Raw genomic sequence first — 23,371 nt, forward strand, 5'->3', positions numbered from 1 at the left:
CGCCGGATCGAATCCCGGCTCCGGCGGCCGCATTTTCGGTGGAGGCGAAAATGTTTGAGGCCGGTGTACTTATAGATTTAGGTGCACATTTAAGAACCCCAGGTGGTCGAGATTTCCGGAACCCTCCACTACGGCGTCCCCCATAACTATTGATTTATAAACCTATTATTTCATCAAGCTAATCAATTTTGCGAACAAGGCACCGTCCAAATGGCCAATTTCCCGAGGTGGGGTGCGCCAAATAATAGGAACAACCAGCCGGCCAACTTGCTCGGACTGATATATCACTTCTCACCGTCCATGGTGTGGCAGTTCGCTCGTATTGTTTTCCGTTTTAATTGTGGTGTTTTGTAATTATGTACTATTTGCTGGTTTTCAGGAACCACAGCTCTAATGCCAAACCAGCATTTATATATTCTAGTCCATATATTTATATGACACGTGTTATAACAGTAACAAAGAGCTTATCTCCTGTTCTCGTCTGCATGTGTACATCTACATATGCCACTAAACTGAGGGCAGCTGCTAGAAATTTCAATTATTTTACAGCAGAGCTGTTATGCGCTATAGTTTCCAATGGATTGCTGCGTATGTAGACCGAGCGCGTAAACCGTGTAAGCCAAAAAGAAAAGTGTAGCGATTGGTGTAGTTCTAAATCCTGCACTAAATGCAGCTTCACTACTGTGAAACCTCAGGAAGTGCGTAGCACTGGCACCCAGCGATTCCCGTTCGTGGAGTTCTCACTGCTCCGTTTACCAAACCGTCGATGACGTCAATGTTTGAGGCAAGCATAATTATAGCGATTAATTCTTGTTTTTTTTTCTGTTAATTATATTATTTTAGACCTTGTGCATTTATTTTAACCCGGTTTTGAGCATTGCTAGCCTTGTTTTATGCCTGTATTGACTACTTGATTTTGAGCGTGGTCACGCCACATGAGATCTACGGATGAACGACAGGCTGGGCGCCTAAAGTGCTATGCACTTACAACAACAGCGGTTGCCGTCTCGCCATTGGCCACTATACGGCGGCGCGCCTGTCGCGGATATACTGCCTGTTGTTATCCGGTGGTGGAATAAACGCAATAAAAGCCCTCTGCAGTACATGTAAAGCCTACATGGAGAAGTGCACACATCAGGAAAATTCTGGCTTTGCGAAAATTTGATGACAAACATGCGTTTCACCATGCGTTTTAAGGAGCCATTCAAGAAGCTGAAGAACGCTTGAAAGACACAATTCCGAAGCCGCCTGAAAACAGCGTTCTAGGGAAGGCCGCAGTTTACATTAAAATTCGGCGCTGACGCATTGGACAGCTCCGCTCCGCCACGGTGGTCTAGTGGTTATGGCGCTCGACTGCTGACCCGAAGGTCGCGGGATCGAATCCCGGCCGCGGCGGCTGCATTTTCGATGGAGGCGAAAATGTTTGAGGCCCGTGTACTTAGATTTAGGTGCACGTTAAAGAACCCCAGGTGGTCGAAATTTCCGGAGCCCTCCACTACGGCGTCTCTCATAATCATATGGTGGTTTTGGGACGATAAACTGCAGATAAAAAAAAAAATTGGACAGCTCCCAAAAGCGCCCGTCAGCTCCGCTGGTCACCCACCTTCACTGATTGGAATAGTCTCTATGACAGGCAGAGAACTTTATTCAGGTCCTGAGGAACTGCGTTGTAACGCCCCCTTTTAGGGGGAATCCGTAGCAATCGCGGGCCGCTCCCACGTAGGGACCGGAAGACCGTGGCCCTCCGCCCTCTCGCAGGCCCTCTGGACAGCCCGAAGTTGAACCAAGAGGTCGCCGCTGTTAAGGGCTTCCTCCCAGTCCTCTTCTTTGTTGAACTCTGCGTCACGTAACGCAGGACATTGCCAGAGCATATGAGGTAATGAGCAATACGCCTCTCCGCAGTCCGGACAATGCGGTTCGATGTTGGGCGAGAAGTGACTGAACCTGCCCCTCGAAGGGAAAGACCCCGTTTGGAGCATCCTGAAGGCCGATGATTGCGGTCGAGTAAGTTTAGGATGAGGAAGTGGAAAAGCCCTCCGAGATAGATGATAATGAGTCATGATCTCGTGGAAAGTGAGTAGCGAGTCTCCGTATCTTCCGCCGTCCCCACCTGCGAATTCACCGGGACCGCCGCGGTGAGCGATACCTCGCGCACGGTCATGGGCAAACTCATTGACGTTGGGGACATTGGGATGTACGTTGGCCCCCATGTGGGCCGCGAACCATGTTATGGTGTGAAACCCGACAGCTCCCTCACAGCCGAGGATGGCCGCTGCCTCACGCGAGATCGAGCCAGAGGCGAAAGCCCTAGCTGCGGAACGCGAGTCTGTAAAGACATTTGGACGCGATGGGTCCTTCATTGCTATGGCGATGGCGATTTGCTCAGCCACCGTTGCCGAAACCTTTCTAACCGAGGCAGAGCATAGGAGTGTGCCACTATGATCGACCGAGACCACTGCGAAGCGATCCGAACGCCCGTACTGGGCTGCATCGACAAAGGTCGCGAGATCCGGACTGTCTGCAACCGATTTTAATAAAGAACGAGCCCGAGCTATGCGGCGCCCTACATTGTATTGTGGGTGGACATTTCTTGGAAGTGGAGCTACCAGAAACGTGCCTCTGATCAAAGGTGGTAGTGTCACATTACGCTGGGTAGTCTCCGTCGGACCGCAGCCTATGGACTCCAGGATGCGCCTACTAGCCCGCGAGGACGATAGTCGCACGACCTGAGCCATCTGCTGGGCCTCGATCACCTCCGAGAGGGAGTTATGTATGCCCAATTGTAGGAGCTTCTCGGTACTGGTGTGGATAGGCAAGCCTAGAACTCGCTTTATGCTTTTGCGCATTAGTGTATCAATTTTTACCTATTCCCTTTTGGACCAGTGCAACGCCGAAGCGACATAATTAATGTGGCCAGAGTCCTTCAATGCTTGGACTCTGATGTGGCTCATGAGAAATGCATGATAGAGCCGAAAGAGATTGCTCTCGCTCAGCCCACCCCTGCGGTTCGAAACCCTGAGTATGAGCCCAAGCATGTTCTCCGTCTTGGAGGTGATGCGGGCTATAGTCCGTGAGTTGCCCCCCTTGGACTCTAGCAGGAGTCCGAGGACCCTGATGGAGTCCACCCTGGGTATTTTCTGCCCAGCCCGTGTGTGTAAAGCTATGGGAATCTGTTCTAAAGGAGTGAGGTTCCTCAGCCCTTGTCGGGTCATCGGCCAAGTTATTACTATACTGGCCATTAAGAAAGACGCCAGCATCACCAGAAACCAACTGATATTGTTGGTGTCTTTCTCGCCTCCGTGTCCTGGTTATCGTATATGTTACAGAGCTCTAACCAAAACCAACTAGCCCAGCTGCCTACGCTTACGAGTTGTTAAACTCATCAGCGAGCTGTTATGCACAAAAAATCAATATCTTACGAAGTTCATAAAAGCTTTTGCGGAAAGTTTATAAGAATGCTTGCAAGAAGCTTTCTAGGCTTCCATAAGTGTGGCGTTAGCACAGCGTTCCATATAGGCGTGTGCTCAGTGGAGGCGGGGGAGCCCCACATCTTTACTCAGTCGATCTAGCTGTCCCGCCATTGGTCAAAGTGCAGCATTATGGCCATGCAGGCATGGAGAAAAAATAATAATAAAAGGGAGCGCGCCTAGCGCCTGCAAGAAAGAGAAAGTGGTTCTTTATTTATAAACAGATATGATGGCACTAACTTCTGCAGCCCTTACGTACGGGAGCACGGCTCGGGAGCCCAGGAAGAGCAGGTCCTCCCGACTACCGGACGCTAAGGTGCGTTAAGCCAGTTGAAGGTGGCGTTTCTGCTGGCTACGGGCGGGACAGGCCGGCATTAGGTGCGCAAGAGACTCCGGCTCATCGCAAGATGTACAGGCTGGAGATGGCGCCAAGCTTAGCCGGTAGCGTCGGTCTCCCTTCCATATGCAGCCGATCCGAAGACGCTGGAGGATGGAGGATTCCCCTCGGGTGAATCATTGCTGTGGGATCCGAGGGGCTGTGGAGGCATGCCCTGGGCAGTTGTGTAGGCAGAAATTCTTTTCGGGGGGGGGGGGGGGGGGGGGGAAGGGGGGACCTTTTTGATCCAACATGGGGTCTGGGCAGATAAGTGTGGTTGAGTGTCATTTTGTGCTTTGTATCCCACGGGGGAAAAAATTAGGGGGGAGGGGGGCACGGGCCCGGTGTGCCGCCCCCTGACTACGCCACTGGCCCTGGGCTACTCGCTGATCTGGGTGGCATATGCCTGTAGGTGGCGCCGCAGGCAATGCCTTGTGAAGTCCCCGGCCGTAACCGTTGTGCTCGGTAGCATTCCCAGCATACTCCTGTTTCAATTTCCTTTTAACGGGGCGCATGGGAAAAAAAGCAAAAATTGGCGAGCGCGCACGCGCGTAGCGTCTACAACCCAACCCACGTACTCCGCTACGGCTCATTGCAGGATGCGCAAGCCATAGACGATTAGGGGAACTTCTCTGTGGCAGGGATATGGCACGCCTGGATGTGACGGGGGGGGGGGGGGGAGTTGGGGGGGTTCAACCCCCCCCGAAATTTTTCAGTTTTGCTTGCGTATATAGGCACGCACACATACAAACGCACGCACGAACATACATAAAGTATGGTTGAACCCCCCCCGAAAAAAATTTCTGGCTACGCCCCTGGTCACGCCGCATCCGTGTGCTTCGTGAAGTCGCCGGCGTGGCAGCACGTGGTGCACTGCTAGCAAAGGCTAGCGAAGAACCAACGACCAATGAAAATGGTTTTTTTTCTACGCGGTCATGCGCAAGTGGTAATTACATGGTGTATCACATATACGCGTCATTTGTTGCGTCGTGTTACGAGCAGGTGCTGTGAGCATGACCCAGAAAATTTTGACCAATGATTAACAGCTGCTAACGACTTATACAGAAGGAAACAATGCGGGATAGTTTAAAATCACCCACACTTTTTTTTTCAAAGAAAATATTGAGCTTACACAGTTTGCGTATACGCTACTTGATTCGAGGAACCGGTGGAGAGCAGTAAAGGGCATCGCTTTCCCGTCCATCCCCCACCCCAAATAGGAAAAGTAGGATATGGCAGGAACGACACCTAGTATATAAATTCGTAGTCATTTATAATCTTCTATACACAACCAGCTCAATGTGGTTTCCACAAATATTAATCGACTGAACTTGGTCTTCTTCTTCAGAAATACGTTATATTAGAGGGCTTTAGCAGTAAAGAAATTCGTACTCGGCTTATCCTGAAGACTTCTGCGAAGTACCGTGCTTTGTCAGCCAATGTTTTGTTTAATAAGTGAGAGTTTAAGGTACTGCAGAGTCATAGCAGTTTCTTCATACTCAGCCGTATTTATAACGCCAAACTGAGACTGTGAAGTTTTCAGATATGCTCAAATGAAGATCAGGTTAAATGTGGCTGTACTTTTTAAACATGACGGTAATATTTCAAAAATGTTATTAAACACTACTGTGTTTTTGCGGTATAGGGCAGACAAGCTTGCACAATCTGAATTTGTGCATATTCTTCCTTGATTTCAGACAACAGTTTTGAAAAGAAAATCACTTAATCGTCTATATGAATATAAAAGATCACGTCAAATTGAGAGCAACTGTAGTTATCTCCCTCTCTCTCTCTCTCTACTCTCTCTCTCTCTCTCTATATATATATATACCGGGTGTGCCAGCTATCTTTAGCCAAGGGTTAAAAAATACAATATTAGAGGCAGGCGAGTGAAATCAGTTGCAAATTGCTGACAGCCACCTTGCGCGCTACAGACAATTTTTTGTTTTGTAATTAACTAATTTGTTAATTAGGACGATTTTACTAATTTGCTAAATATTGACTTTAGGCAAGAAATCCTGCTTGCAAAGTTCGAGAGCGTCCTCAAAAACCCCAACTGCATTATTTGCGATAAAGAAAGTCTCACGTATACCATTTTTTCCAAGCTGTAAAGAAAGCCCGCGAAATACAAAAAGAACCACGTGACTAGCGCGCTCGCGCGCCGCGAGAATGCTGCCCTCAGCCGAGGTTTGAGCGAACGAAATCACCTGCGGCCGGGACTCGCCGGCTCCGTTGCAGCGGTAGGCCTATAAGTGGGCGGTGGTTTCTTGGCCCGTTGCCAGCCAGCTGCGCGCGTGACGGTGCAAGTTGTAGCGAGCGCGGCATGGAGCGCGGGCCAAGAAACCACCTGTAACTTATCGGCCTACCGCTGCAACGGAGACGCCGAGTCGCGGCCGCAGTTGATTTCGTTCGCTCAAACCACGGCTGAGGGCAGCATCCTCGCGGCGCGCGAGCGCGCTAGTCACGTGGTTCTTTTTGTATTTCGCGGGCTTTCTTTGCAGCTTATCGCAAATGATGCGATTGGGGTTTCTGAAGACGCTCTCGAACTTTGCAAGCAGCATTTCTTGCCTAAAGTCAATATTTAGCAATTTAGTTAAATCGTCCTAATTAACAAATTAGTTAATTACAAAACAAAAAATTGTCTGTAGTGCGCAAGGTGGCTGTCAGCAATTTGCAAGTAATTTCACTCGCCTGCCTCTAATATTGTATTTTTTAACCCTTGGCTAAAGATAGCTGGGACACCCTGTATATATATATATATATATATATATATATATATATATATATATATATATATATATATATATATATATATATATATATATATATATATACACACACACACACACACGCGCGCGCGGTGGACAGAGTGAGCGACGCCAGCTCCCCCCTCGCGAACGAGTTGATACGCCACTGTGAGCCACGGCCGGGCTAGACCGCACGCGCGCTCCTTTCCTTACGGCCTTCTCACCCGTCGCGAAAGCAATGGGAGAGTTTCTCAGTATGTTTCGCCGCCCGTCGGCGGTAGGGGCGCTGCGACCCTGACCGTGCATCTCCTGCGCCGCGCACTTGGCACAAGAGCGTTGCTCGATGTGAAACCGCGGAAGGGGGGTTCTCGACGGAGAAAGGGGAGGAGGATTATTCAAGAAGTCAGGGGTAGAGGGAGGATCGTCTCCTTTAAAAAAAACTAATGTTATCAGACGGCTCTCCGCATAATGTCGGTATGCATGTGCTCGTGGATAATACAAGCTTAAACTCAGTAAAACTACGGAAGAATCGGCTAACGAGGCATAATGCAGGAGGGTAGCGAAGTGGGCGAGTTGGAAATTGCTCACGATGGTTAGCGCAAACGCAACACGGACGAAAAGAATAAAAAATGACGACACAAGCGCTATCTAACAACTGAATGTTTATTGGAAAAATCACAAATATATATGTATAAGAAAGAGAAAAACAACAAACCCGCACATGCGCCAAAGATAATTGACAGATAAAAACGTGTATGCTAACAAAACTACGCCCTTTCCAGGAAAGACACTTCCTCATCAATCAAAGCGATAGAAGGGCAGCTCACGCAGTTATCTTTCTTAGACATATATACTTGTGATTTTTCCAATAAACATTCAGTTGTTATAGATAGCGCTCAATTGTGTCGTTTTTTCTTCTTTTCGTCCGTGTTGCGTTTGCGCTAACCATCATGAGGCATAATGCAGGAGGCATGAAGCACTGGCAACGATCAGAGAGAGATATAAACAACGGTGCACCTGTTCTGCAAGCAGAGAGCATCAAATACCTTTGGCCCTTGGTCTCGTTGGACAACGAGGCCGCAATTAAGAGAGGTCGCTTACATAAATAACGAGCACGCCTTCCCCTTGCTAGCTATTTTCTATTTCTTTATTTTTCGAAATATATTTGGAGTGGTTTTCAGGGCTAAAAGCTGCAGTCTGCAGCTTGACAGCTCTTTGAAACACGTACGTGAGTTGTATCTCTAAGGGTTGAAAATAACTGCGTATAGGGAGAAAGAAAGTAAAAAAAATAAAGAGAGGACTAGAGAGGACTAGAGAGAGAAGGTGTTAACACCACCTGGAAACATTAATTGCGGGGACCCCGAGCTCTTTCGCGTTCCTTTTGTTAGCGTCAGGATGGCTGGGTCGTAAAATAAGACACAATAGAAAACGCAACGCACGACACACAGTTAAAAGGGAAAAAGAAGTTTACATTTAATTCTCAACAACTTGGTTACAACGGAAAACTCATAACACAAAGTCGCATACGCACAACCGCTCTCGCACCGCTCAAATCGCTCGCACTTTTCAGACTCTCCTCGTCGCTTATTATTATTACAGACCTCGGATATGACTCTTGCGCTGCGCTGCTGACGACCAACAACAGGCAGCATCAGCTGTACAAGCTACTGCGAGCACACGACAGGAACGAACTACACTACCCGAGGCCTGAGTTTCTGGCTCTTTTGGTCAAGATAGTGGTCTTTTTTCGATAAGGCCTCTGAACACCTGCCACGCAGGAATGTGCTAGAAGTTTTGGAAACAGCAGTCCAGCCCTACTTGCAACGCGCTCCCATTTTAAGCTGCCCTGAAGGCATTGACGACAGCCATTCCCGACGATCCGCAGATCTCATAGCCGAAAAATTCCTAAGATTTTTCCTCGTCAATCACTTAAACCAACTGACTGACGCAAACGACAAGCCTTCTACCTACGCACACAAGCCGACCAGGTAGCATTTTAGGTTGTGAACGAGACATTTGTGAAGTCCGGAAAAGCTTTCACTTGAAAGGGTTCAACTATTTGCGAGTGCTTACGAGCAATAAATATTTATTTCTAAACCTCAGAATGTCTACACGTTTGATGGCGGAGAGCTGTACTCCCGGCTCTTGCATTTATACGTTCGTGGATAAGCTTAAGCTCGATGCACGTTGCGCATATAAGAAGTCAAAATAAACCATTTGTGCGTCTTCAACGATTAGGCAACTTGTTTTACAACGCGCGGTGAGTGAAGAAGCGCGCCCGAGCTCATGTGCCGGCGTTGCGCGCGCTGCACGGAGCGGCGGAGGAGGGTCAGGGTCGCAGCGCCCCCCTCAGAGCAGCGGCGAGAGGCATGTACTGCACCCGATGCGCAGGCCGTAAGAAGCGAGCGCGCGCGTGCAGTCTAGCCCGGCCGTGTGTGAGCACACATAAAGTATAGCCTTTATTTAGCCAAAAATAAAAATTTGTTAATATTTGCCAATTAAACCGGTGTATTACGAGAAAAAAAGTATTTGAACACGCTTACCAATGCCACGATAGAATCAATAAACTGGCTGAGCGGCATTGCCATCGTTACCATCGCTGTCAAACATGGTGCGTCTGAAACACCGGTATGTTTTGGTTGAAATATTATGGAAAGACTGGCAAAATCCACGCATTCACCAGCTTCCCGTCACTGAAAAAGACATCTACGCGTGCGTGAGGAATGCTGTGCATTTCCTGCACGGGAATTTCGGTCTCGGCGTCACGAAGTTTAACCTCGCCATCAAGTTCTTCAACCCCCTCACACGTGTCTTTTTGCTGCGGACCCGCAGAGGCGCGCACACTTTGACTTTGTCAGCACTTCCATTTGTGAAGAAGGTCAAGGACGAAGCGGTGACATTGAGAGTTCTGAGGCTCACAGGAACCATCAGGTCATGTTTGAAATACCTGAAGAAGTACGACTGTAGCGTCATGCAGAGTGTCTTGAACAGGTGCGACAGCGTCGAAGCAAAACGTGAAGTCAAGGAAAAGATTGCCCAAGTGTACAACTTGCTGCAGACAAAAGGTGGCGTGCGCCCAAGCTGAATACAGAAGTTCAGCTGCCGCCTCTATAACTCTCGTTGTGACTGATATGCGCTTGTTGCTTGGAAAGCTGTGCCGGACGAGATCCTTTTTACTCTGTCACGCTCAACTTGTGTATGCGTCATGTCGACCATGGCCATATATGTTCACGAAGCAAGATGCTTGCGATTTTCAAAAACTGCTAATAATGGTGACCTAGTGATTTTGAGTGCAACGTTTTATTCATGACAAATACACAAATTTTATCATCCATGTTGAACATTCTTTATTGTCTAATGGATTCGACATGCACATTCAAGCTGAACGAAGTTGAAGTTTATTGCCACATAGTTACAAAACATGTATATACAGCAAGGATGGTGGGATATAAGCTGCATATAGTGTTGCGAACGAGAAGAAATGAATAGCAAAAATTTTGGTGCAAAGCCATAAATGTGAATAGCTAAAACAAATGCTTTCGCTACAGTTAAGGAAAAGTCAAAGCAGCATAATTTTCACAGACAATGCAACCAAACCTTGCCATTAAGCCAGCACGGCACTCTAATGTGCTTGTGGCAGTATTTCCAAGTATCCATGGTAAAACTATAAAACAGCACTTCTTTAAACGCAAGATAAAGGAAAGAAGTGACACACACGGCGCTGACCTCCTTTCCTTCATCTTGTGTTTAAAAAAGCGCTGTTTTATAGTTTTGCCATGGAACCTCACCAACTCGCAAAATTTCCGTGTCTTCTTCAGTTTATTTCCGAGTATGTTTATGCCAGCCCTAGGTTGGCAAATGAAAGTGTACTTCATTGTGATACCTATGCATATACAAATGCAAAGATGCTGCTCTGAACAAATATAAAAATTGAGCCAAGCAAGCAAAAGTTTTTTAATGAACCTTGCTCACATATGTTGACACAACATGATGAGCATAAAATTAAGTTAGATACAAATTAAGAGCTTCCAATTTGGCACAAGCTGCAATAACCTGTGTAGAAACTGTAGACAGAATTATCCACATGTAGTGCATGGTTCTTTAGCATTGAGCTAATCTACCTTGTGCACATGGAGCAGTATTGCAAGGAACTTTTCTTTATTGCTCATTTTTGTACTTCCCTATAATTCACATTAGATTTTAACATGTAAGCCACACTGACACTACATACTTTCAGAGCCCACAAGCTTGACCAATCCTCAAAAGGGATTCATTGAGGGCAGAGTAAGAGGCTTTAAATAGGAGACAACTCCAGTGCTGCCTATTCAAATAGATGTAAAACACAGAACCACTTAACTTATTTGAATGAAACTTGTTGCGTTTGAGAGCGTTATTAAACTTAGGGCAAGACATTTTACAGAAAGATTGCCAAGATAAAAAAGAATCTCAGAAGATTGCAAATTGGTAACTAAAGCAGATATGACAGTTCCGTAAATTGCATGCATTAGAGCATCTCGAACGGACATTGATGTAAAAATTCACAGGCTATGTGAAATTGTTACAGTGTTTATGGTATTTTTTTCTCAATAATTCTACTCAAAGAAAATTTCACAGTGATGTGTAATACATCACTGTCGTCTGCTTCATATGTATTATTATGCACATTATGCAGAACTGTGATATTGTATTTCACTGCTAAGTTAGTGTTGTTTTTTGGAATTTCACAATGTTTAACAATTATTTAAAAAATTGACAGCCTAAATGCAAGATATGCTTCCTACAGTTAACAGATATTGACTTTTTCTTTAATTACAATAAACCTCATCAAATCCAGTGCAGTGGTTGTCAATGAAGTATTTCTCCAATCCAGTGTATTTAGTTAGGAATGCTGCAAAAGTATGCCTTAACTATGTAGCACTTTCAACATCAATGCAGATCACTTGGTACAGTACTAACGGAATCGACAAAAAAGAATGGCAATTTTACGATAACAAGTTTTCAAGAAAACCTCCAGTCGAGCCTTTTACTTCTACTGATACCTAACTGCGCATTCTAGGTGGCTTATCTATGTAATATGCTTTACCTTTCAGACCATAAAAATATTTTCTTTCTTTTTTTTTCTATTATAACTTATATTCTTTTCAACATACTTCCTATCCTAGAGAAATCTTTGAGTGGCATTGCCATCAGGTGATAGCTGGATAAAAACCCAATTCAGTGTGGCGTGGCAGATATGTTTTGAGCAGTTTCACTTTGCACTTCAGGTGGAGTGGGCACAGCTGTCACAGTCCTACGATGCCACAAAGCCATTACTCAGCAAGAGTTTCCATTGTCGAATCATGTATGCTTTACAGATTGAAGAATTGTGTGCTCCTGTATATGCTTGACATGGCAGGTCACATAGACACGTCAGACCATAGTGAACAACCTGCTTGTATAGTGTGCTACTTGGAATAATTAGCATGCTTTCCATTCTCCACAGAGAACACAGATAACCATGATAGTACACTGTGTATGACTGATTAGGCTTGATCCCTTGCTGCTCACCATGTATAACAAGGAAACCTTTTACTTTTTCTGTGATGTCTCGGCAGATAGTCTGCAGTGCTCTGCAGAGTAGTCACACAGTTGCCACAGCCGGATATTTTCGCGAATGACTGATGTTTCATGGATATTGAAGAAACACACATGAAACAGGTATTGCAACAGCCTGTACATTTTGCAGGAAAACAAAATGCAAGAGTTCAGTAACAAGTCTCAGGCATACAGAAAATGTCAATGCTGTAGCGGATATGAAGCTGCTTTTGGATATCTTCTCATTTAAAGGGATACTAAAGAGAAAAACAATCTTTCTAACATTAGTAAACTACTCTTTCACAATACCAAAATCACCTCGCTTCCCACGAGAAAACGTGCAAAAAGAAAATGCGGGTGGCGACACCACCTTAAAATTCCCGCACCAAATGGCATGACGTCACTGATTTTGATGGCGCCTACTAGGTCCTACGTAGCTCCTAATTGGTAGCAATGAAGTACATTGTTCTCTGAGGATGCCACAGACTTCACATACCAAGTTTCAGGAAGTTTTGTTGAGTGAATGTCGCTGAAATATGAAAAACAAGCTTTGAAATCCATGACTTCACGCGCGTAGATTTCGGTACGAAGTTTAAAAATTAAACTATGACCTTGACTTTCTCCTCTATTGATAAACCTATGATGGCGAGATTACCAACATTAGAGTTCTCAGAGTACAATTTATCAATTTAAATTCAGTCGTTTCACTTTAGTGTCCCTTTAAAACGAGAGACAATGCAATAAAAATTTGTGGAGTAATAAAAAAAAGAACTTGCACCACATTGCCTCATCAGAGTTCGTAAAACACACTCTAAAATGCATGAGGCAGAAAACATCACCTTGCACCAAAACAACCTTAATAAAACCCATCACTTTCATGGGGGAGAACAAACTTTGTACCCCTCCTGCTATATAAAAGGACAATAATATTCACCAAGACTTGCTAGTAAGTTCCACTGCTGTAGTGGCATACGGTTTCACCACATTTCTGTCTTTTAACACAATATAAAAGTTAAATAAAAGCATCCATTCCAGCAAACAAGCACGCAGCACGTATACTATAAGACATAAGTAACCTAAGACTTAAAATTGCAAGGCATAAGAAACAAACCCATGCTCACAGGCATGCCCATTAGAAAGTTTGATGCAAGCTCAAAAAATGTAAGACTAGACTACCAACATACTTTAAAAATACGGAAGGATGGGAAGAAGATGTCTTCACAGGCTTACACAGACTAAGCAAATAAATTACCAGAACAAATTACCAAACTGATTTAAATGTGTGGTTGACTGTGCGAACACATAATCTCTTGTCATTTGAATTCACAAGTGCTGCTTGCAACCGTGTGATGACAAATTAAGTTATGAACCTGAGACATAGTGTGCAGGAGTCCCACTACAGAGTTCTGTTACACAGTGTGACCACAAACATTTCACAGCTTTTCACCACAGGTGCAATGCATGGTTCACATGCACTGTGCTGGCATCAGCTACCGTAGGCGACAATTCCCACGTTGGTGATATTTCTGTTCAAGCTCTTTTCATGTTCTGTTGTTGAAGCCTCCCGCGAGAAGCATTTTCCCTTTGCGTGACATCAAGACAAGAATGTAGTGGCAGCCTCTTGCAGCCATCTTGCTGTTCTCTGGAGCTAATGTGCTAGTAGATAATCTTTCTCAGTATTCCATTCGCAACATCCATCGTTTGATCATCGAGTAGCACAATGTCAAAATTATTTAAATACTGTGGAAGGCGTTCTTCGATCTGTAAAAGAAGTAAAAAGTGACAAGTCAGCACAGGCAAAGAAAATCCGCAGCTGTATAGCATACATTTATGCATCAACTGCAAAATAATTGGTCTAATGAAACAAAAAAAACACAGGGAACCACCACCGGCTCCAAGTCTGGGCCGCTCTCGCAGACTTTTCACATGTGTGGGCAGGGGTTACCGGCAAATACAATGCTGCGCTGGCTTTTGGGTGTTGCTACATTACAATTTTAGATTTCGAAGGACCGCAAAATTTTTTCTCCATTTTACAAACTTCTCAATTTAACTAGGGCACATTAGATTCGCCCGCCCGACGAAAGAGGTCAGCGGCACATTATCATCAACATTCAGGGTTAATGAAATAACCTGAGCGTGGTCATCACTTCGATAAATTGAGTTTCATCTGTAGGTTAAGTTTCTGCACTCGCAATGTTTACAAAAACCGTCAGGTTGCATTTTATATTTAAATGCAATTTAATGATTTTTATTAAAAACTGATAATCAGCCATGGGCAGACACTGTCACAATCTGCAATGGCACGGCTAATAAAAGACTATGCTATCTTGATAAATGTCACTTGTATAGGTGGTCTATGAGCTTTGGTGGACACAAAGCCAAGAAGTACCTAATAAAAAAAATCAACGTTTTCGAATTCCACAATTATGAAATATGTTTTATAGGAGCAGCGGCGGCTGCGAGCGCACCGACCGTGGAATAAGAGAACGATGAACGATGGCGCGCTCGCAGCTCGCGCTCAGCAGCCACTAGCAGTTGCGGCCGGGCATTGGCGGAATAAAGATGGCTGCTGGTCTGTCTCGGTGTCTTCCCTGAGGGGTTCCGGGTTAGCCGCAGCCCAAAACCCTACATATGGCGCCCAACGGGAAGGACTGCGCCCCGAGATGTACTGCATGATATTCGCATGACGGATCCCAGCGGCTCCTCACTTCGGCCCCCTGGACGGTGATATCGCGTTCGAGGAGCTCTGTATGCTGAAGTGGGCTTTCCTGGATCTGGCCCTCTACAGGGCCTACGACCTGCTCCTGATACAACGGCCAGTCCAGACCCTCACGCGCCTTTATCTCTCCGGGACAATGACCCCCGACGAGCAGCGGCGTGTCATCATAGCCTTTGAGCACCTCTGTTTTTACTTCGGCGTCCCGCTGCCCGCGCAGGCCATGGAGGGCGTGGCGAGCTCGTGCAGCGGACTGGCACCGCGGGACGACAAGCGACGCGGTGGCGACGCATCGTCCGCCAACGAGGGTGCAGAGACCAGGAACAGCGAGCAGTACACGGCGGTGGACAAGGAGATTGCCAAGAAGATTGTCGAGAAGGGAGATGAGCAAGCTGACGACAAGGTGGGCGCTGGTTTCATGCTGGTCAATTTCCGGGACAACGACGATGGCATGAGGGAACTCGACGGTGCAGAGGAAAATCTTGGAGGGCGAGAGGAAAAGGATGGAAACGCGGAGAAGAAGAGGAAGAGGCCGAACAGGAAGAAAAAGAAAGACCATGGAGAGCAAGGCGATCGTGGACGAGGCGATCATTGGGGACGCGGCCGGTGACTGCCACGACGGCGAAGAAGAGGTTGGTGAGTTTCAGTACCGCGAAGAGCAGGTTGGGGACAAAGCGGCCAGGGAGTCCCAGAATGGCGAAGCGGCGGCTGTCGAGGAAGGGTAAGACGAGGGGAACGCAGGAGGTGACGACGGTGCTGGAAACTGGGAAGGAGTAGCCAACGGCGACGCAGTGGACAAGGAAGACAAGATCGCACAGCATGGAGGCGTCAGCAGTGTGACAGCCGCAAATATGAAATGTGAATCGAAGGAGAACGTTAAGAAGGATGGTGATGAGGAAGAAGAGGGTCAAGAAAAGAATGAGACAGGGAGTAAGAAGGGCAAGAGCTAGGATGAAGAGGAAGAGGCAGCCTCTGCTGAGGTGGCCCCAACGGCAGCCGCCAACGAGGATGAGTCAGCTGACAGCAAGGACCAGAACGACAAGGAGGAGGCTAACAACGATGGGGATGCAAGCAAGGCTCGACAAGCAGATTCCGAGGATGCTGACACTGATCATAAGGAGAAGCCAGACGTTAACAACAGGAAAGAGCAGGCAACCACAGACAGTGGCAGAAAGGCGGCTGCTATGACGACGGCTGAGCAGAAAGTGGGTGCGGTACCCCCTGTTGCCACGGACAATGCCGGGACCTTGGTGACATGGTGGACGAACCGTGCCGACGTGTGGTTGTGTACACCACGTGCTGTCCGCCTTGGCCAAGGGTAGTGAGGACAGTTGTGTGGGCTACCGAAGATAAGTAGCCCGCGTCCTTCTCCCCCACTTTTCCCGAGGGGAGGGGACAGTATAGGAGCTGCGACTGCGAGCGCGCCGACTGTAGAAGAAGAGAACAATGAACGATGGCGCGCTCGCAGCTCGCGCTCAGCAGCCGTTAGCAGTTGCGGCTGGGGGTTCCAGGCTAGCCGCAGCCCAAAACCCTACAGTTTACAATACAGACTCGAAGACAATGATATTTTAATATTCATTTTGTTTCCTATAGTGCTTGTGTTTGGAGGTATTCATCCTCCAAACACAAGCGTCATCATCCGCGTCAACAAAGTGAATGTAGAATTTATTTACACATATCTAGAAACACAAGCACATAAGAGAAAGGAAACAAAATGGAGTTGTGTATGCCTTTAAGTTTCTGATATAAATATACCATAATCACGAAATTACCGCAATAAATTTTTTGTTACGTATTGACTTTATTTGTTTGTGAAAAGCGAATATTTAAATCAGCTTTGCAAATCATTTGTGTAGATAGCATAGACTTACCCACATATTAAAATTACAGTGACGTCTACCTTCGAAAGACCTGTATAAAAAGGTGCGAGGGATAGTGCCACTGCATGCCTACTGTCAGTTATTTCTCACCCACAATTTTCCCCCACTTTCGTTCTATATCTCTCTCCACATGTCAATACCAATCTGAGCAACTTACACAGCAGAGAGAGTTCTTGCACCATTTGGTAAGTCCCAGGCAGAACTTTCGTTTCAGGTAGAAACTAGCGCAAAATAATCAATTTATAGTGTTTTTCAAAAACTGCTGTGTCTAGTGGCTGTGTTGTGAACTAAAGGAGGTGATGTTTGGTGACATTTAATGTCCCCAAAAACGGGCGTGCCAACCTTGCCAGCCGTCGCCTGCATCTTTCAACCCGCTCTGCTCCCACTATGGTTCCTAGAACAACTACGAACGGCACCGGCAGCGAACAATGCACCGGCAGCGAACAATAACAGTTATGAATAAACCCTAAACATCTTTACATAGTTGTCTTTGTTTTCGGCTGAAGCCTATTTCTGTGATAACATGCCAGATGGTAACAATGTTGTCCAGAACATCTGGTATAACTAAATTTTTATCAAACCAGCCAAAGGAGGCCAAGGTAGGGATAAATTGGGTTTTGTCCAAAAGCAAAAAGCCCTATCCATACACAACAAACAACTGTTCGGATGACTCAATATTAAAGGGGCCCTGCAACACTTTTTCAACTTGGTCAGAAAACGCTGCTGATTGGAAGTCAAGGTTCCTGAGAACACGCGAGCCAAATATTATAGTGCAGCATGCAGCCTGTATTTTACAATTAATTCTCAGAGTCAGCTAGAAATCGCTCACTCTTCTCTTGACAAATGATGCCATAAACCCAAATGACCATGCCATAAGTCCAAACTCTATGGCCATTGGCTGATTTGAGCTTTGCAAGCTGCATAGTTACCACTGCAACCGGGCAATGTCGCCACATTCCTGTGCGCATGCTCGCGATCACACTGAAAGTAAGTCGCTCATGAACGGATGTAGCTTCTTGACTCTTGTCATCGCCCCTTGTGTTGCTTTCGACGTGCTCGCTGGTATGAAAGGAGAGAGAAAGCACATAAAGCATGCGACAAATCCTTGTAACTCCGCTCATACTTGACCGATTCTAAAAATTTTTGCGGCAGTCGATTTGTGAGGCAATAAGCTTCTTTAATGAAGCCATTCGATTATTACTTGGATGAGTGTTGCAGGGACCTTTAAAGTATGAGTTCGTTCAGGTTTATAAAAATAGCAATAACAATTACATACTCTGCTATTAAGGAAGCCAATGCGAAGAATCACTTCCTGTAGCTGATTACCAGCCAGCATGTCAAGGTCACCGAGAGAGTCTCCTAAGAGAAGGATGTTGGTCCTCTCCTTCACTGCCTGGTGGTACTCAGGACTGCTCACATGACACCGGTTCTTGTTGTACATGTGAATCAGCTCACCCTTGAAGCCAACAATGTTGCCCTAGAGGAAGCAAGAGTCTGATAAGCTTCAAGAGTCTGATAAGCTTATTGGGAATCCCACATTAAACAACTGACAATAGACAGCATGGCTGCAGTGAACAGAGCCCCTTCATTTCAAGTACACACACAGCATATGTAACGTACAGGGGCATAGCCAGAAATTTTTTTTCGGGGGGGGGGGGGGTCAACCATATTTTATGTAGGTTCGTGCGTGCGTTTGTATGGGCATGTGTATATATATGCTAGCAAAACTGAAAAATTTCGGGGGGTGGGGGGGTTGAACCCCCTCCCCTGGCTATGCGCCTGGTAAAGTATGTAACTTGTCTGGCAAGTAATGTGCAGTGTCAAGTAGTAGTTATGTCTCAATACAAGTGCAAGAGTATTATAGGTGAGTAATGCTTCAATCTTCCTCGGTCAGGATAGCTTCAATTCACTTAGAAGATGAACATGGGGAAAAAAAAAATTCTAGGGTTTCATGTGCCAAAAGGGCAATGCAATCATCAAGCAGACTGTATTGGATTAATTGTGAGCACCTGGAGTTCCTTAACATGCACCTAAATCTAAGTGCATGGGTATTTTGGATTTCGCGATCAAAATGTGACCATCATGACTGTGAACAAAACCTGCATTCTCGAGCTGAGCACTGCAACATCTTAGCCGAAGAGCTACCTTGATGGATCTTAACAAATGCAAAGTCGAGCTTTTGACTATGCTGGTAGGAAAGGAGAGAGAAAGTGCTTAGAGCGCACGACAAATACCTGTAGCTCCGCTCATAGTTGATGGATTCTAAACGGTTTTACAATAGTCAATTCGTTAGGCAATAAACTCCTTTAATGAAGTCATTCGATGATTACTTGGAGAAGTGCTGCAGGGCCCTTTTAATGCCACATGCTTAGCCGATACTGTGCTGAAATTACATACAGTCATGCTTGTTTATATTTTTGTAGAAAGTGCACTTTTGTGATATCTTTATCCATGAGGCTTTAAAAAAGTAATATTCTTATACACAAGTTATGGCAGTAGTCTATATTAGTACATAAGTCAGCAGATTCATGTGAAGCTGTGCCTTGGCTTCAATTAGCACAGTTTCCTATGGTGTGTAGGTCTGACCTTAGATAGCACCTTGACTCTGTGCCATTAAGTTACAGAATGATGTGGCAAGTCCCAGTGTGGAGAGGTGTGCACTGGAGCGTACATTCATGCAGACTAGAATGAGGCTAAGGTAACGACTTCCTTGGCATATAGAAACATCTCGTCTCTGACTCCAGCCCCCTGTCAACATTGAGGAGGGACCTCTCTCAAAGGAATATTCATGTGTTGAGCGCTTCTGGTGCAAGTGTCTCCTTACCCATGTCCACTTTTGGTAAACTATCTCAGAGTATAAAGACCTAGACAAGCTTAAAGCATAATACTGTAGAAAATGTCACCTGCAGCTTGCTAATGATTGCCTGATACTAATGCATCATCTCAATTGCTAGCTGTAAAAATGGCTCACTTCAACCTCCATTTCTTGCGTTTGCATGTGTGCAACCTGTGAAACATGGTGTTTGTAACTGGACTAATTATTGTTGGGTACATAATCATATTTAGTGTCATTTTAAAAGCAGGCAAAATAAAACAATTTTACAGTACACAATTTTACCTTTGCTAACGAGTTGAAAGCCTCTCAATACTTGGAACAGTACTGTAGACCTCTTCAACATATGCAAACAAAAGCGATGTTCTAGTACATAGCTGTGACGCAGGAGAAACTGCTCGTCTGGCAACTGCCATCACCAGTCATAATACTGGTGATGTCACTTAGCAGGCTGAGTGTTCTCTAGAGGACTTCTTATGCTGCAGCCTCACTTTTTTTCCTTGTGTCTGATACAAAGTGTGACACGCACAGCAGAAGAGCATATATATCACTCAGGCATTACGGTATCCCACTGACACTCAAGGCTATCTGCCAGCAACAGCAGGCAATGTCAGTCACTGTCATATCTTTGTGCACAATGCAATGTGAAAGGTGGTATCTGACACAAGATAACTTTTCTGCGTATTTTTCTTCAATTCTTTTCATGCAAATATCCAATTCGTGCAAGAGGTCAATATTCTAGCATGTGTTGTGTTTTCAGAAAGGGGCTTATTCCAAGGCAGCTAAGAAGTTTTTTGAATAAGAAAATATAAACCTTGCCTCTTCATCAAACTGCATATAATTGGAGATGAACTTCAGGTTGGGAAAGTGGCACTGGAAGTGCCTCAGCGCTTCTTCCAAAATGTCGCCAAGGCCAGCAGAAAATACCAGAGTAGGTATCTGGTGCTCATGCAGCATCTCAAAAAATGACTCGCAGCCGTCTCTGCAAGAATGGGCAACTCGGTTAAAACGGGCACAAAAGCAGTACACGCATAACTCAAAGCATTAACAAGTCTAACCTCAACATAATTGACGAGTCTGCCACAAGCTTAGGAAAATCATACTTCTTCACACCACAGCTGACTAAAATGGCATGTGACCGCGAGTACCATTCTACCATTTGAGGTATTTTCTCTTCCGTTGAAATATGAGGATCAATTTCGATTGGGTAGTACTTGTCATGCAATTTCCGTGCCTGCAACAAGAAAAGTATTGCAAGAATGAGAATTATACCAGCATACCACCTCGCTCACGCTTGCTAACCATATCTTTCTTACCTGTAGGCGGTACTCCTCGGATATGATCGGACTGCATTCAACGACTCCTGCACATCACAAAATATAAATATCAAGCATTTCTTTACAGTGCAAATACTGTATATTGAATCACGTTTGATTCAGTGTAAACACGGAATTAAACATGATTCTTCATCAACACAGAAGTTTACTGGTCCCTTACCATGAGTTGAACAGCAACGTTTTCCGTTGAAATGTGATCTCGAAATTGTGTGGTCGAAATCTGTAACAACCTGAGCCACAAAAAGTCAAATCAGGGTTACTGTATGTAGTTATTTTCCTCTTGAACCAGGAATATGTTAGACTAAACACAAAAATCAAAGAATACACGGTGACAAAGTGTCTACGTATTGTTGCAACTACAGTATTAAGTGATTAATTTCATGGTTTATATAAAATGGTGCTTTTACCTGGAGTTTCTTTGGACCCCCTTTAATCAATTTGCAGACAAGCTCTTCCACACGTTCGGGGTCTTTCATCCGAACACAGGGCTTCTGGAGTTCCAATACCTGATAGTGAAACAAAAAATAAAGAGAGGTTTCCTTTATTCACTTACACAGACTTCAAGAGACATCCGAGAGAAAAAAAAAACACGTCACACACATGCTTATTTCTTGGATATCAAACAGTTACATTCATCACAAAAAAATTGGTGCTATGAGGAGTCTTAATAGTGAGTTCTAGTACTGCATATGTAGCATCCATAACAGTATTGCGTACATAAGAATGCTGCGTTTCGCATAGTGCGCACGAGCAAAAGTTCAGTGCATGCGCTCTATGCGAAACACAGCATTCTTGAATACGCAACACCGTTACAGATGCTACATTCGCAGCACTGAAACTCCCTGATAAGCAAAACCATAAATATGTGCGCAAGGTACTTCTGCCATCTTATATTTTTCACCACGCTAAGTGGTGCACAACGATCACAGCGCTCTGTGAAAAACCCGCATGTCTGAAGGAAATATGATAATCCCTTGGCACAGTAACTTCGTCAGGTCAATAATAAAGCATATTCGTCAGTCCTTTTGTGAATGAATTCATTACAAACGAGGCAATAAACGAGAACGGAGACATTGCTCGCAATTTCGCTCCAAACTATAGTTGGTTACAACCTAAGAATAAATACAAGCTCCGCCTGCCAAACCGCGGCGCGCTTGTCAATCACCTATGTAACAGTCGTGAAAGCTGGCTTCCTTTCGAACCGTAAGTAGTTTTTCTGCGCTAATATAAATGCCACGCATATCGAAAACTAAAGGTTAGTCGTTCCTGCCTAAAATATCACCTGAGGCTAAGGAGTAATGTCAGAATCTCTAGTGAAATTTGCAAGGACGTTTAATTTTTCGACTTACAACCAGCGACACGAACATGTGTCTGTACAAGTACACCAACTGTCTGAACCGGCAAAAGTGTTTGACGTCACGGAAATGCGCAAATGTGATTGGATGTGACGTGTAGTGGGTGGAGCTTGTGTTTAATCTTAGGTTGTAACCGACTATAGTTCTGGCAGATTGAAAGTCTAATTTTACGTGACTTACTGCAATCACGAGAAAAAGGAACCGCAGTTGTGACTTACGGGACTGCAGACGAAAGTATTAATAATTATACAAAATGTCAGTGCTCTTGGTTCCCATGAAGGACGAACCGTGCACCGGTGATTCGCCCGGGACAGTGCTAAACGGGTGTGCCGGCTTTTTTTTTAGCGCCAAAGCGGAGCGATTAATCAGCTGGAATGAGTAACTGCCTTACCGTGTCTATCACTCGCTTCGCCTTCGCTCTCTTTCGCTTCCGTAAAAGTGCCGTTGTTGCGAAGGAAATCACGACGACAGTGCCAATACCGAACGCTGTCCACATCACCACAGTTTTACGCGACATGCCCTCGCTTGGCTTCCACCACGCAGGAAATAACTTTTGAAGTTGCCTAGTGAATAAAGAGTAACGCGTTGCCGACTCTGGCGACGTGCTCGTTGATTCCTTTTCTCCTGTGTCCGATGCCACCGTGGAATTCGGCAACTTTCGGGCGCTTTCACCCTGAGCCTGTGCGTAGCGAATTTTGTGCGGATGCAGCGGCTCCCTGCCATTCAGTGTGACCCCCGCTTTAATTTTCCCTGTTGCGACCTCTAGCGCCCTAGCTGAGCAGGGTTGCCTGCGCATGAACGCGGCGAATTTGAACGCTTGAATGCGGCGTCTGGTCCGCAGTATTTGAACGCTTGAATGCGGCGTTTAGTACGCAGTAAATTGCCTTCTTTTGTGTCAGCTTTCCATGTATGTTACCGTGACTGGACTACGACATATCAAAACTGTCAGTAACTTCTCCGGGACCTTGGCAAACACAATCGACGCGAGTATGAAAAGCCATAATTTACCGGTAGAAGCAGGGGCGGCGCCGCGATTTCTTTAGTGGGGGAGGGGGCACCCACGACAAGCGAGTTCCTTCAGGGGGA

At 45.5% G+C, this 23,371-nt stretch overlaps 2 protein-coding genes across 2 annotated transcripts; one reads left to right on the forward strand and one right to left on the reverse strand.

Annotated features, from left to right (window-relative positions):
* Window positions 1–9,167: 9,167 nt before the first annotated feature.
* Window positions 9,168–9,694, forward strand: LOC119379153 (ribonuclease P/MRP protein subunit POP5). Its single transcript, XM_037648351.2, has one exon. The coding sequence runs from the start codon at window positions 9,199–9,201 to the stop codon at window positions 9,673–9,675; it is 477 nt and encodes a 158-aa protein (XP_037504279.1). The 5' UTR covers window positions 9,168–9,198; the 3' UTR covers window positions 9,676–9,694.
* A 271-nt stretch (window positions 9,695–9,965) lies between these two features.
* LOC119379152 (cytosolic 5'-nucleotidase 3) lies at window positions 9,966–23,032 on the reverse strand. Its single transcript, XM_037648349.2, has 8 exons — window positions 22,677–23,032; window positions 21,338–21,436; window positions 21,091–21,160; window positions 20,910–20,956; window positions 20,652–20,827; window positions 20,413–20,575; window positions 18,037–18,237; window positions 9,966–13,925 (listed from the first exon to the last, which is right to left on the reverse strand). Exons 1-8 carry the CDS (start codon window positions 22,800–22,802, stop codon window positions 13,821–13,823), a joined length of 987 nt encoding a protein of 328 aa, XP_037504277.1. The 5' UTR covers window positions 22,803–23,032; the 3' UTR covers window positions 9,966–13,820.
* Window positions 23,033–23,371: the final 339 nt, after the last annotated feature.

The sequence above is a fragment of the Rhipicephalus sanguineus genome, chromosome 1 (assembly GCF_013339695.2).
Source record: "Rhipicephalus sanguineus isolate Rsan-2018 chromosome 1, BIME_Rsan_1.4, whole genome shotgun sequence".
Lineage (NCBI taxonomy): Eukaryota > Metazoa > Arthropoda > Arachnida > Ixodida > Ixodidae > Rhipicephalus > Rhipicephalus sanguineus.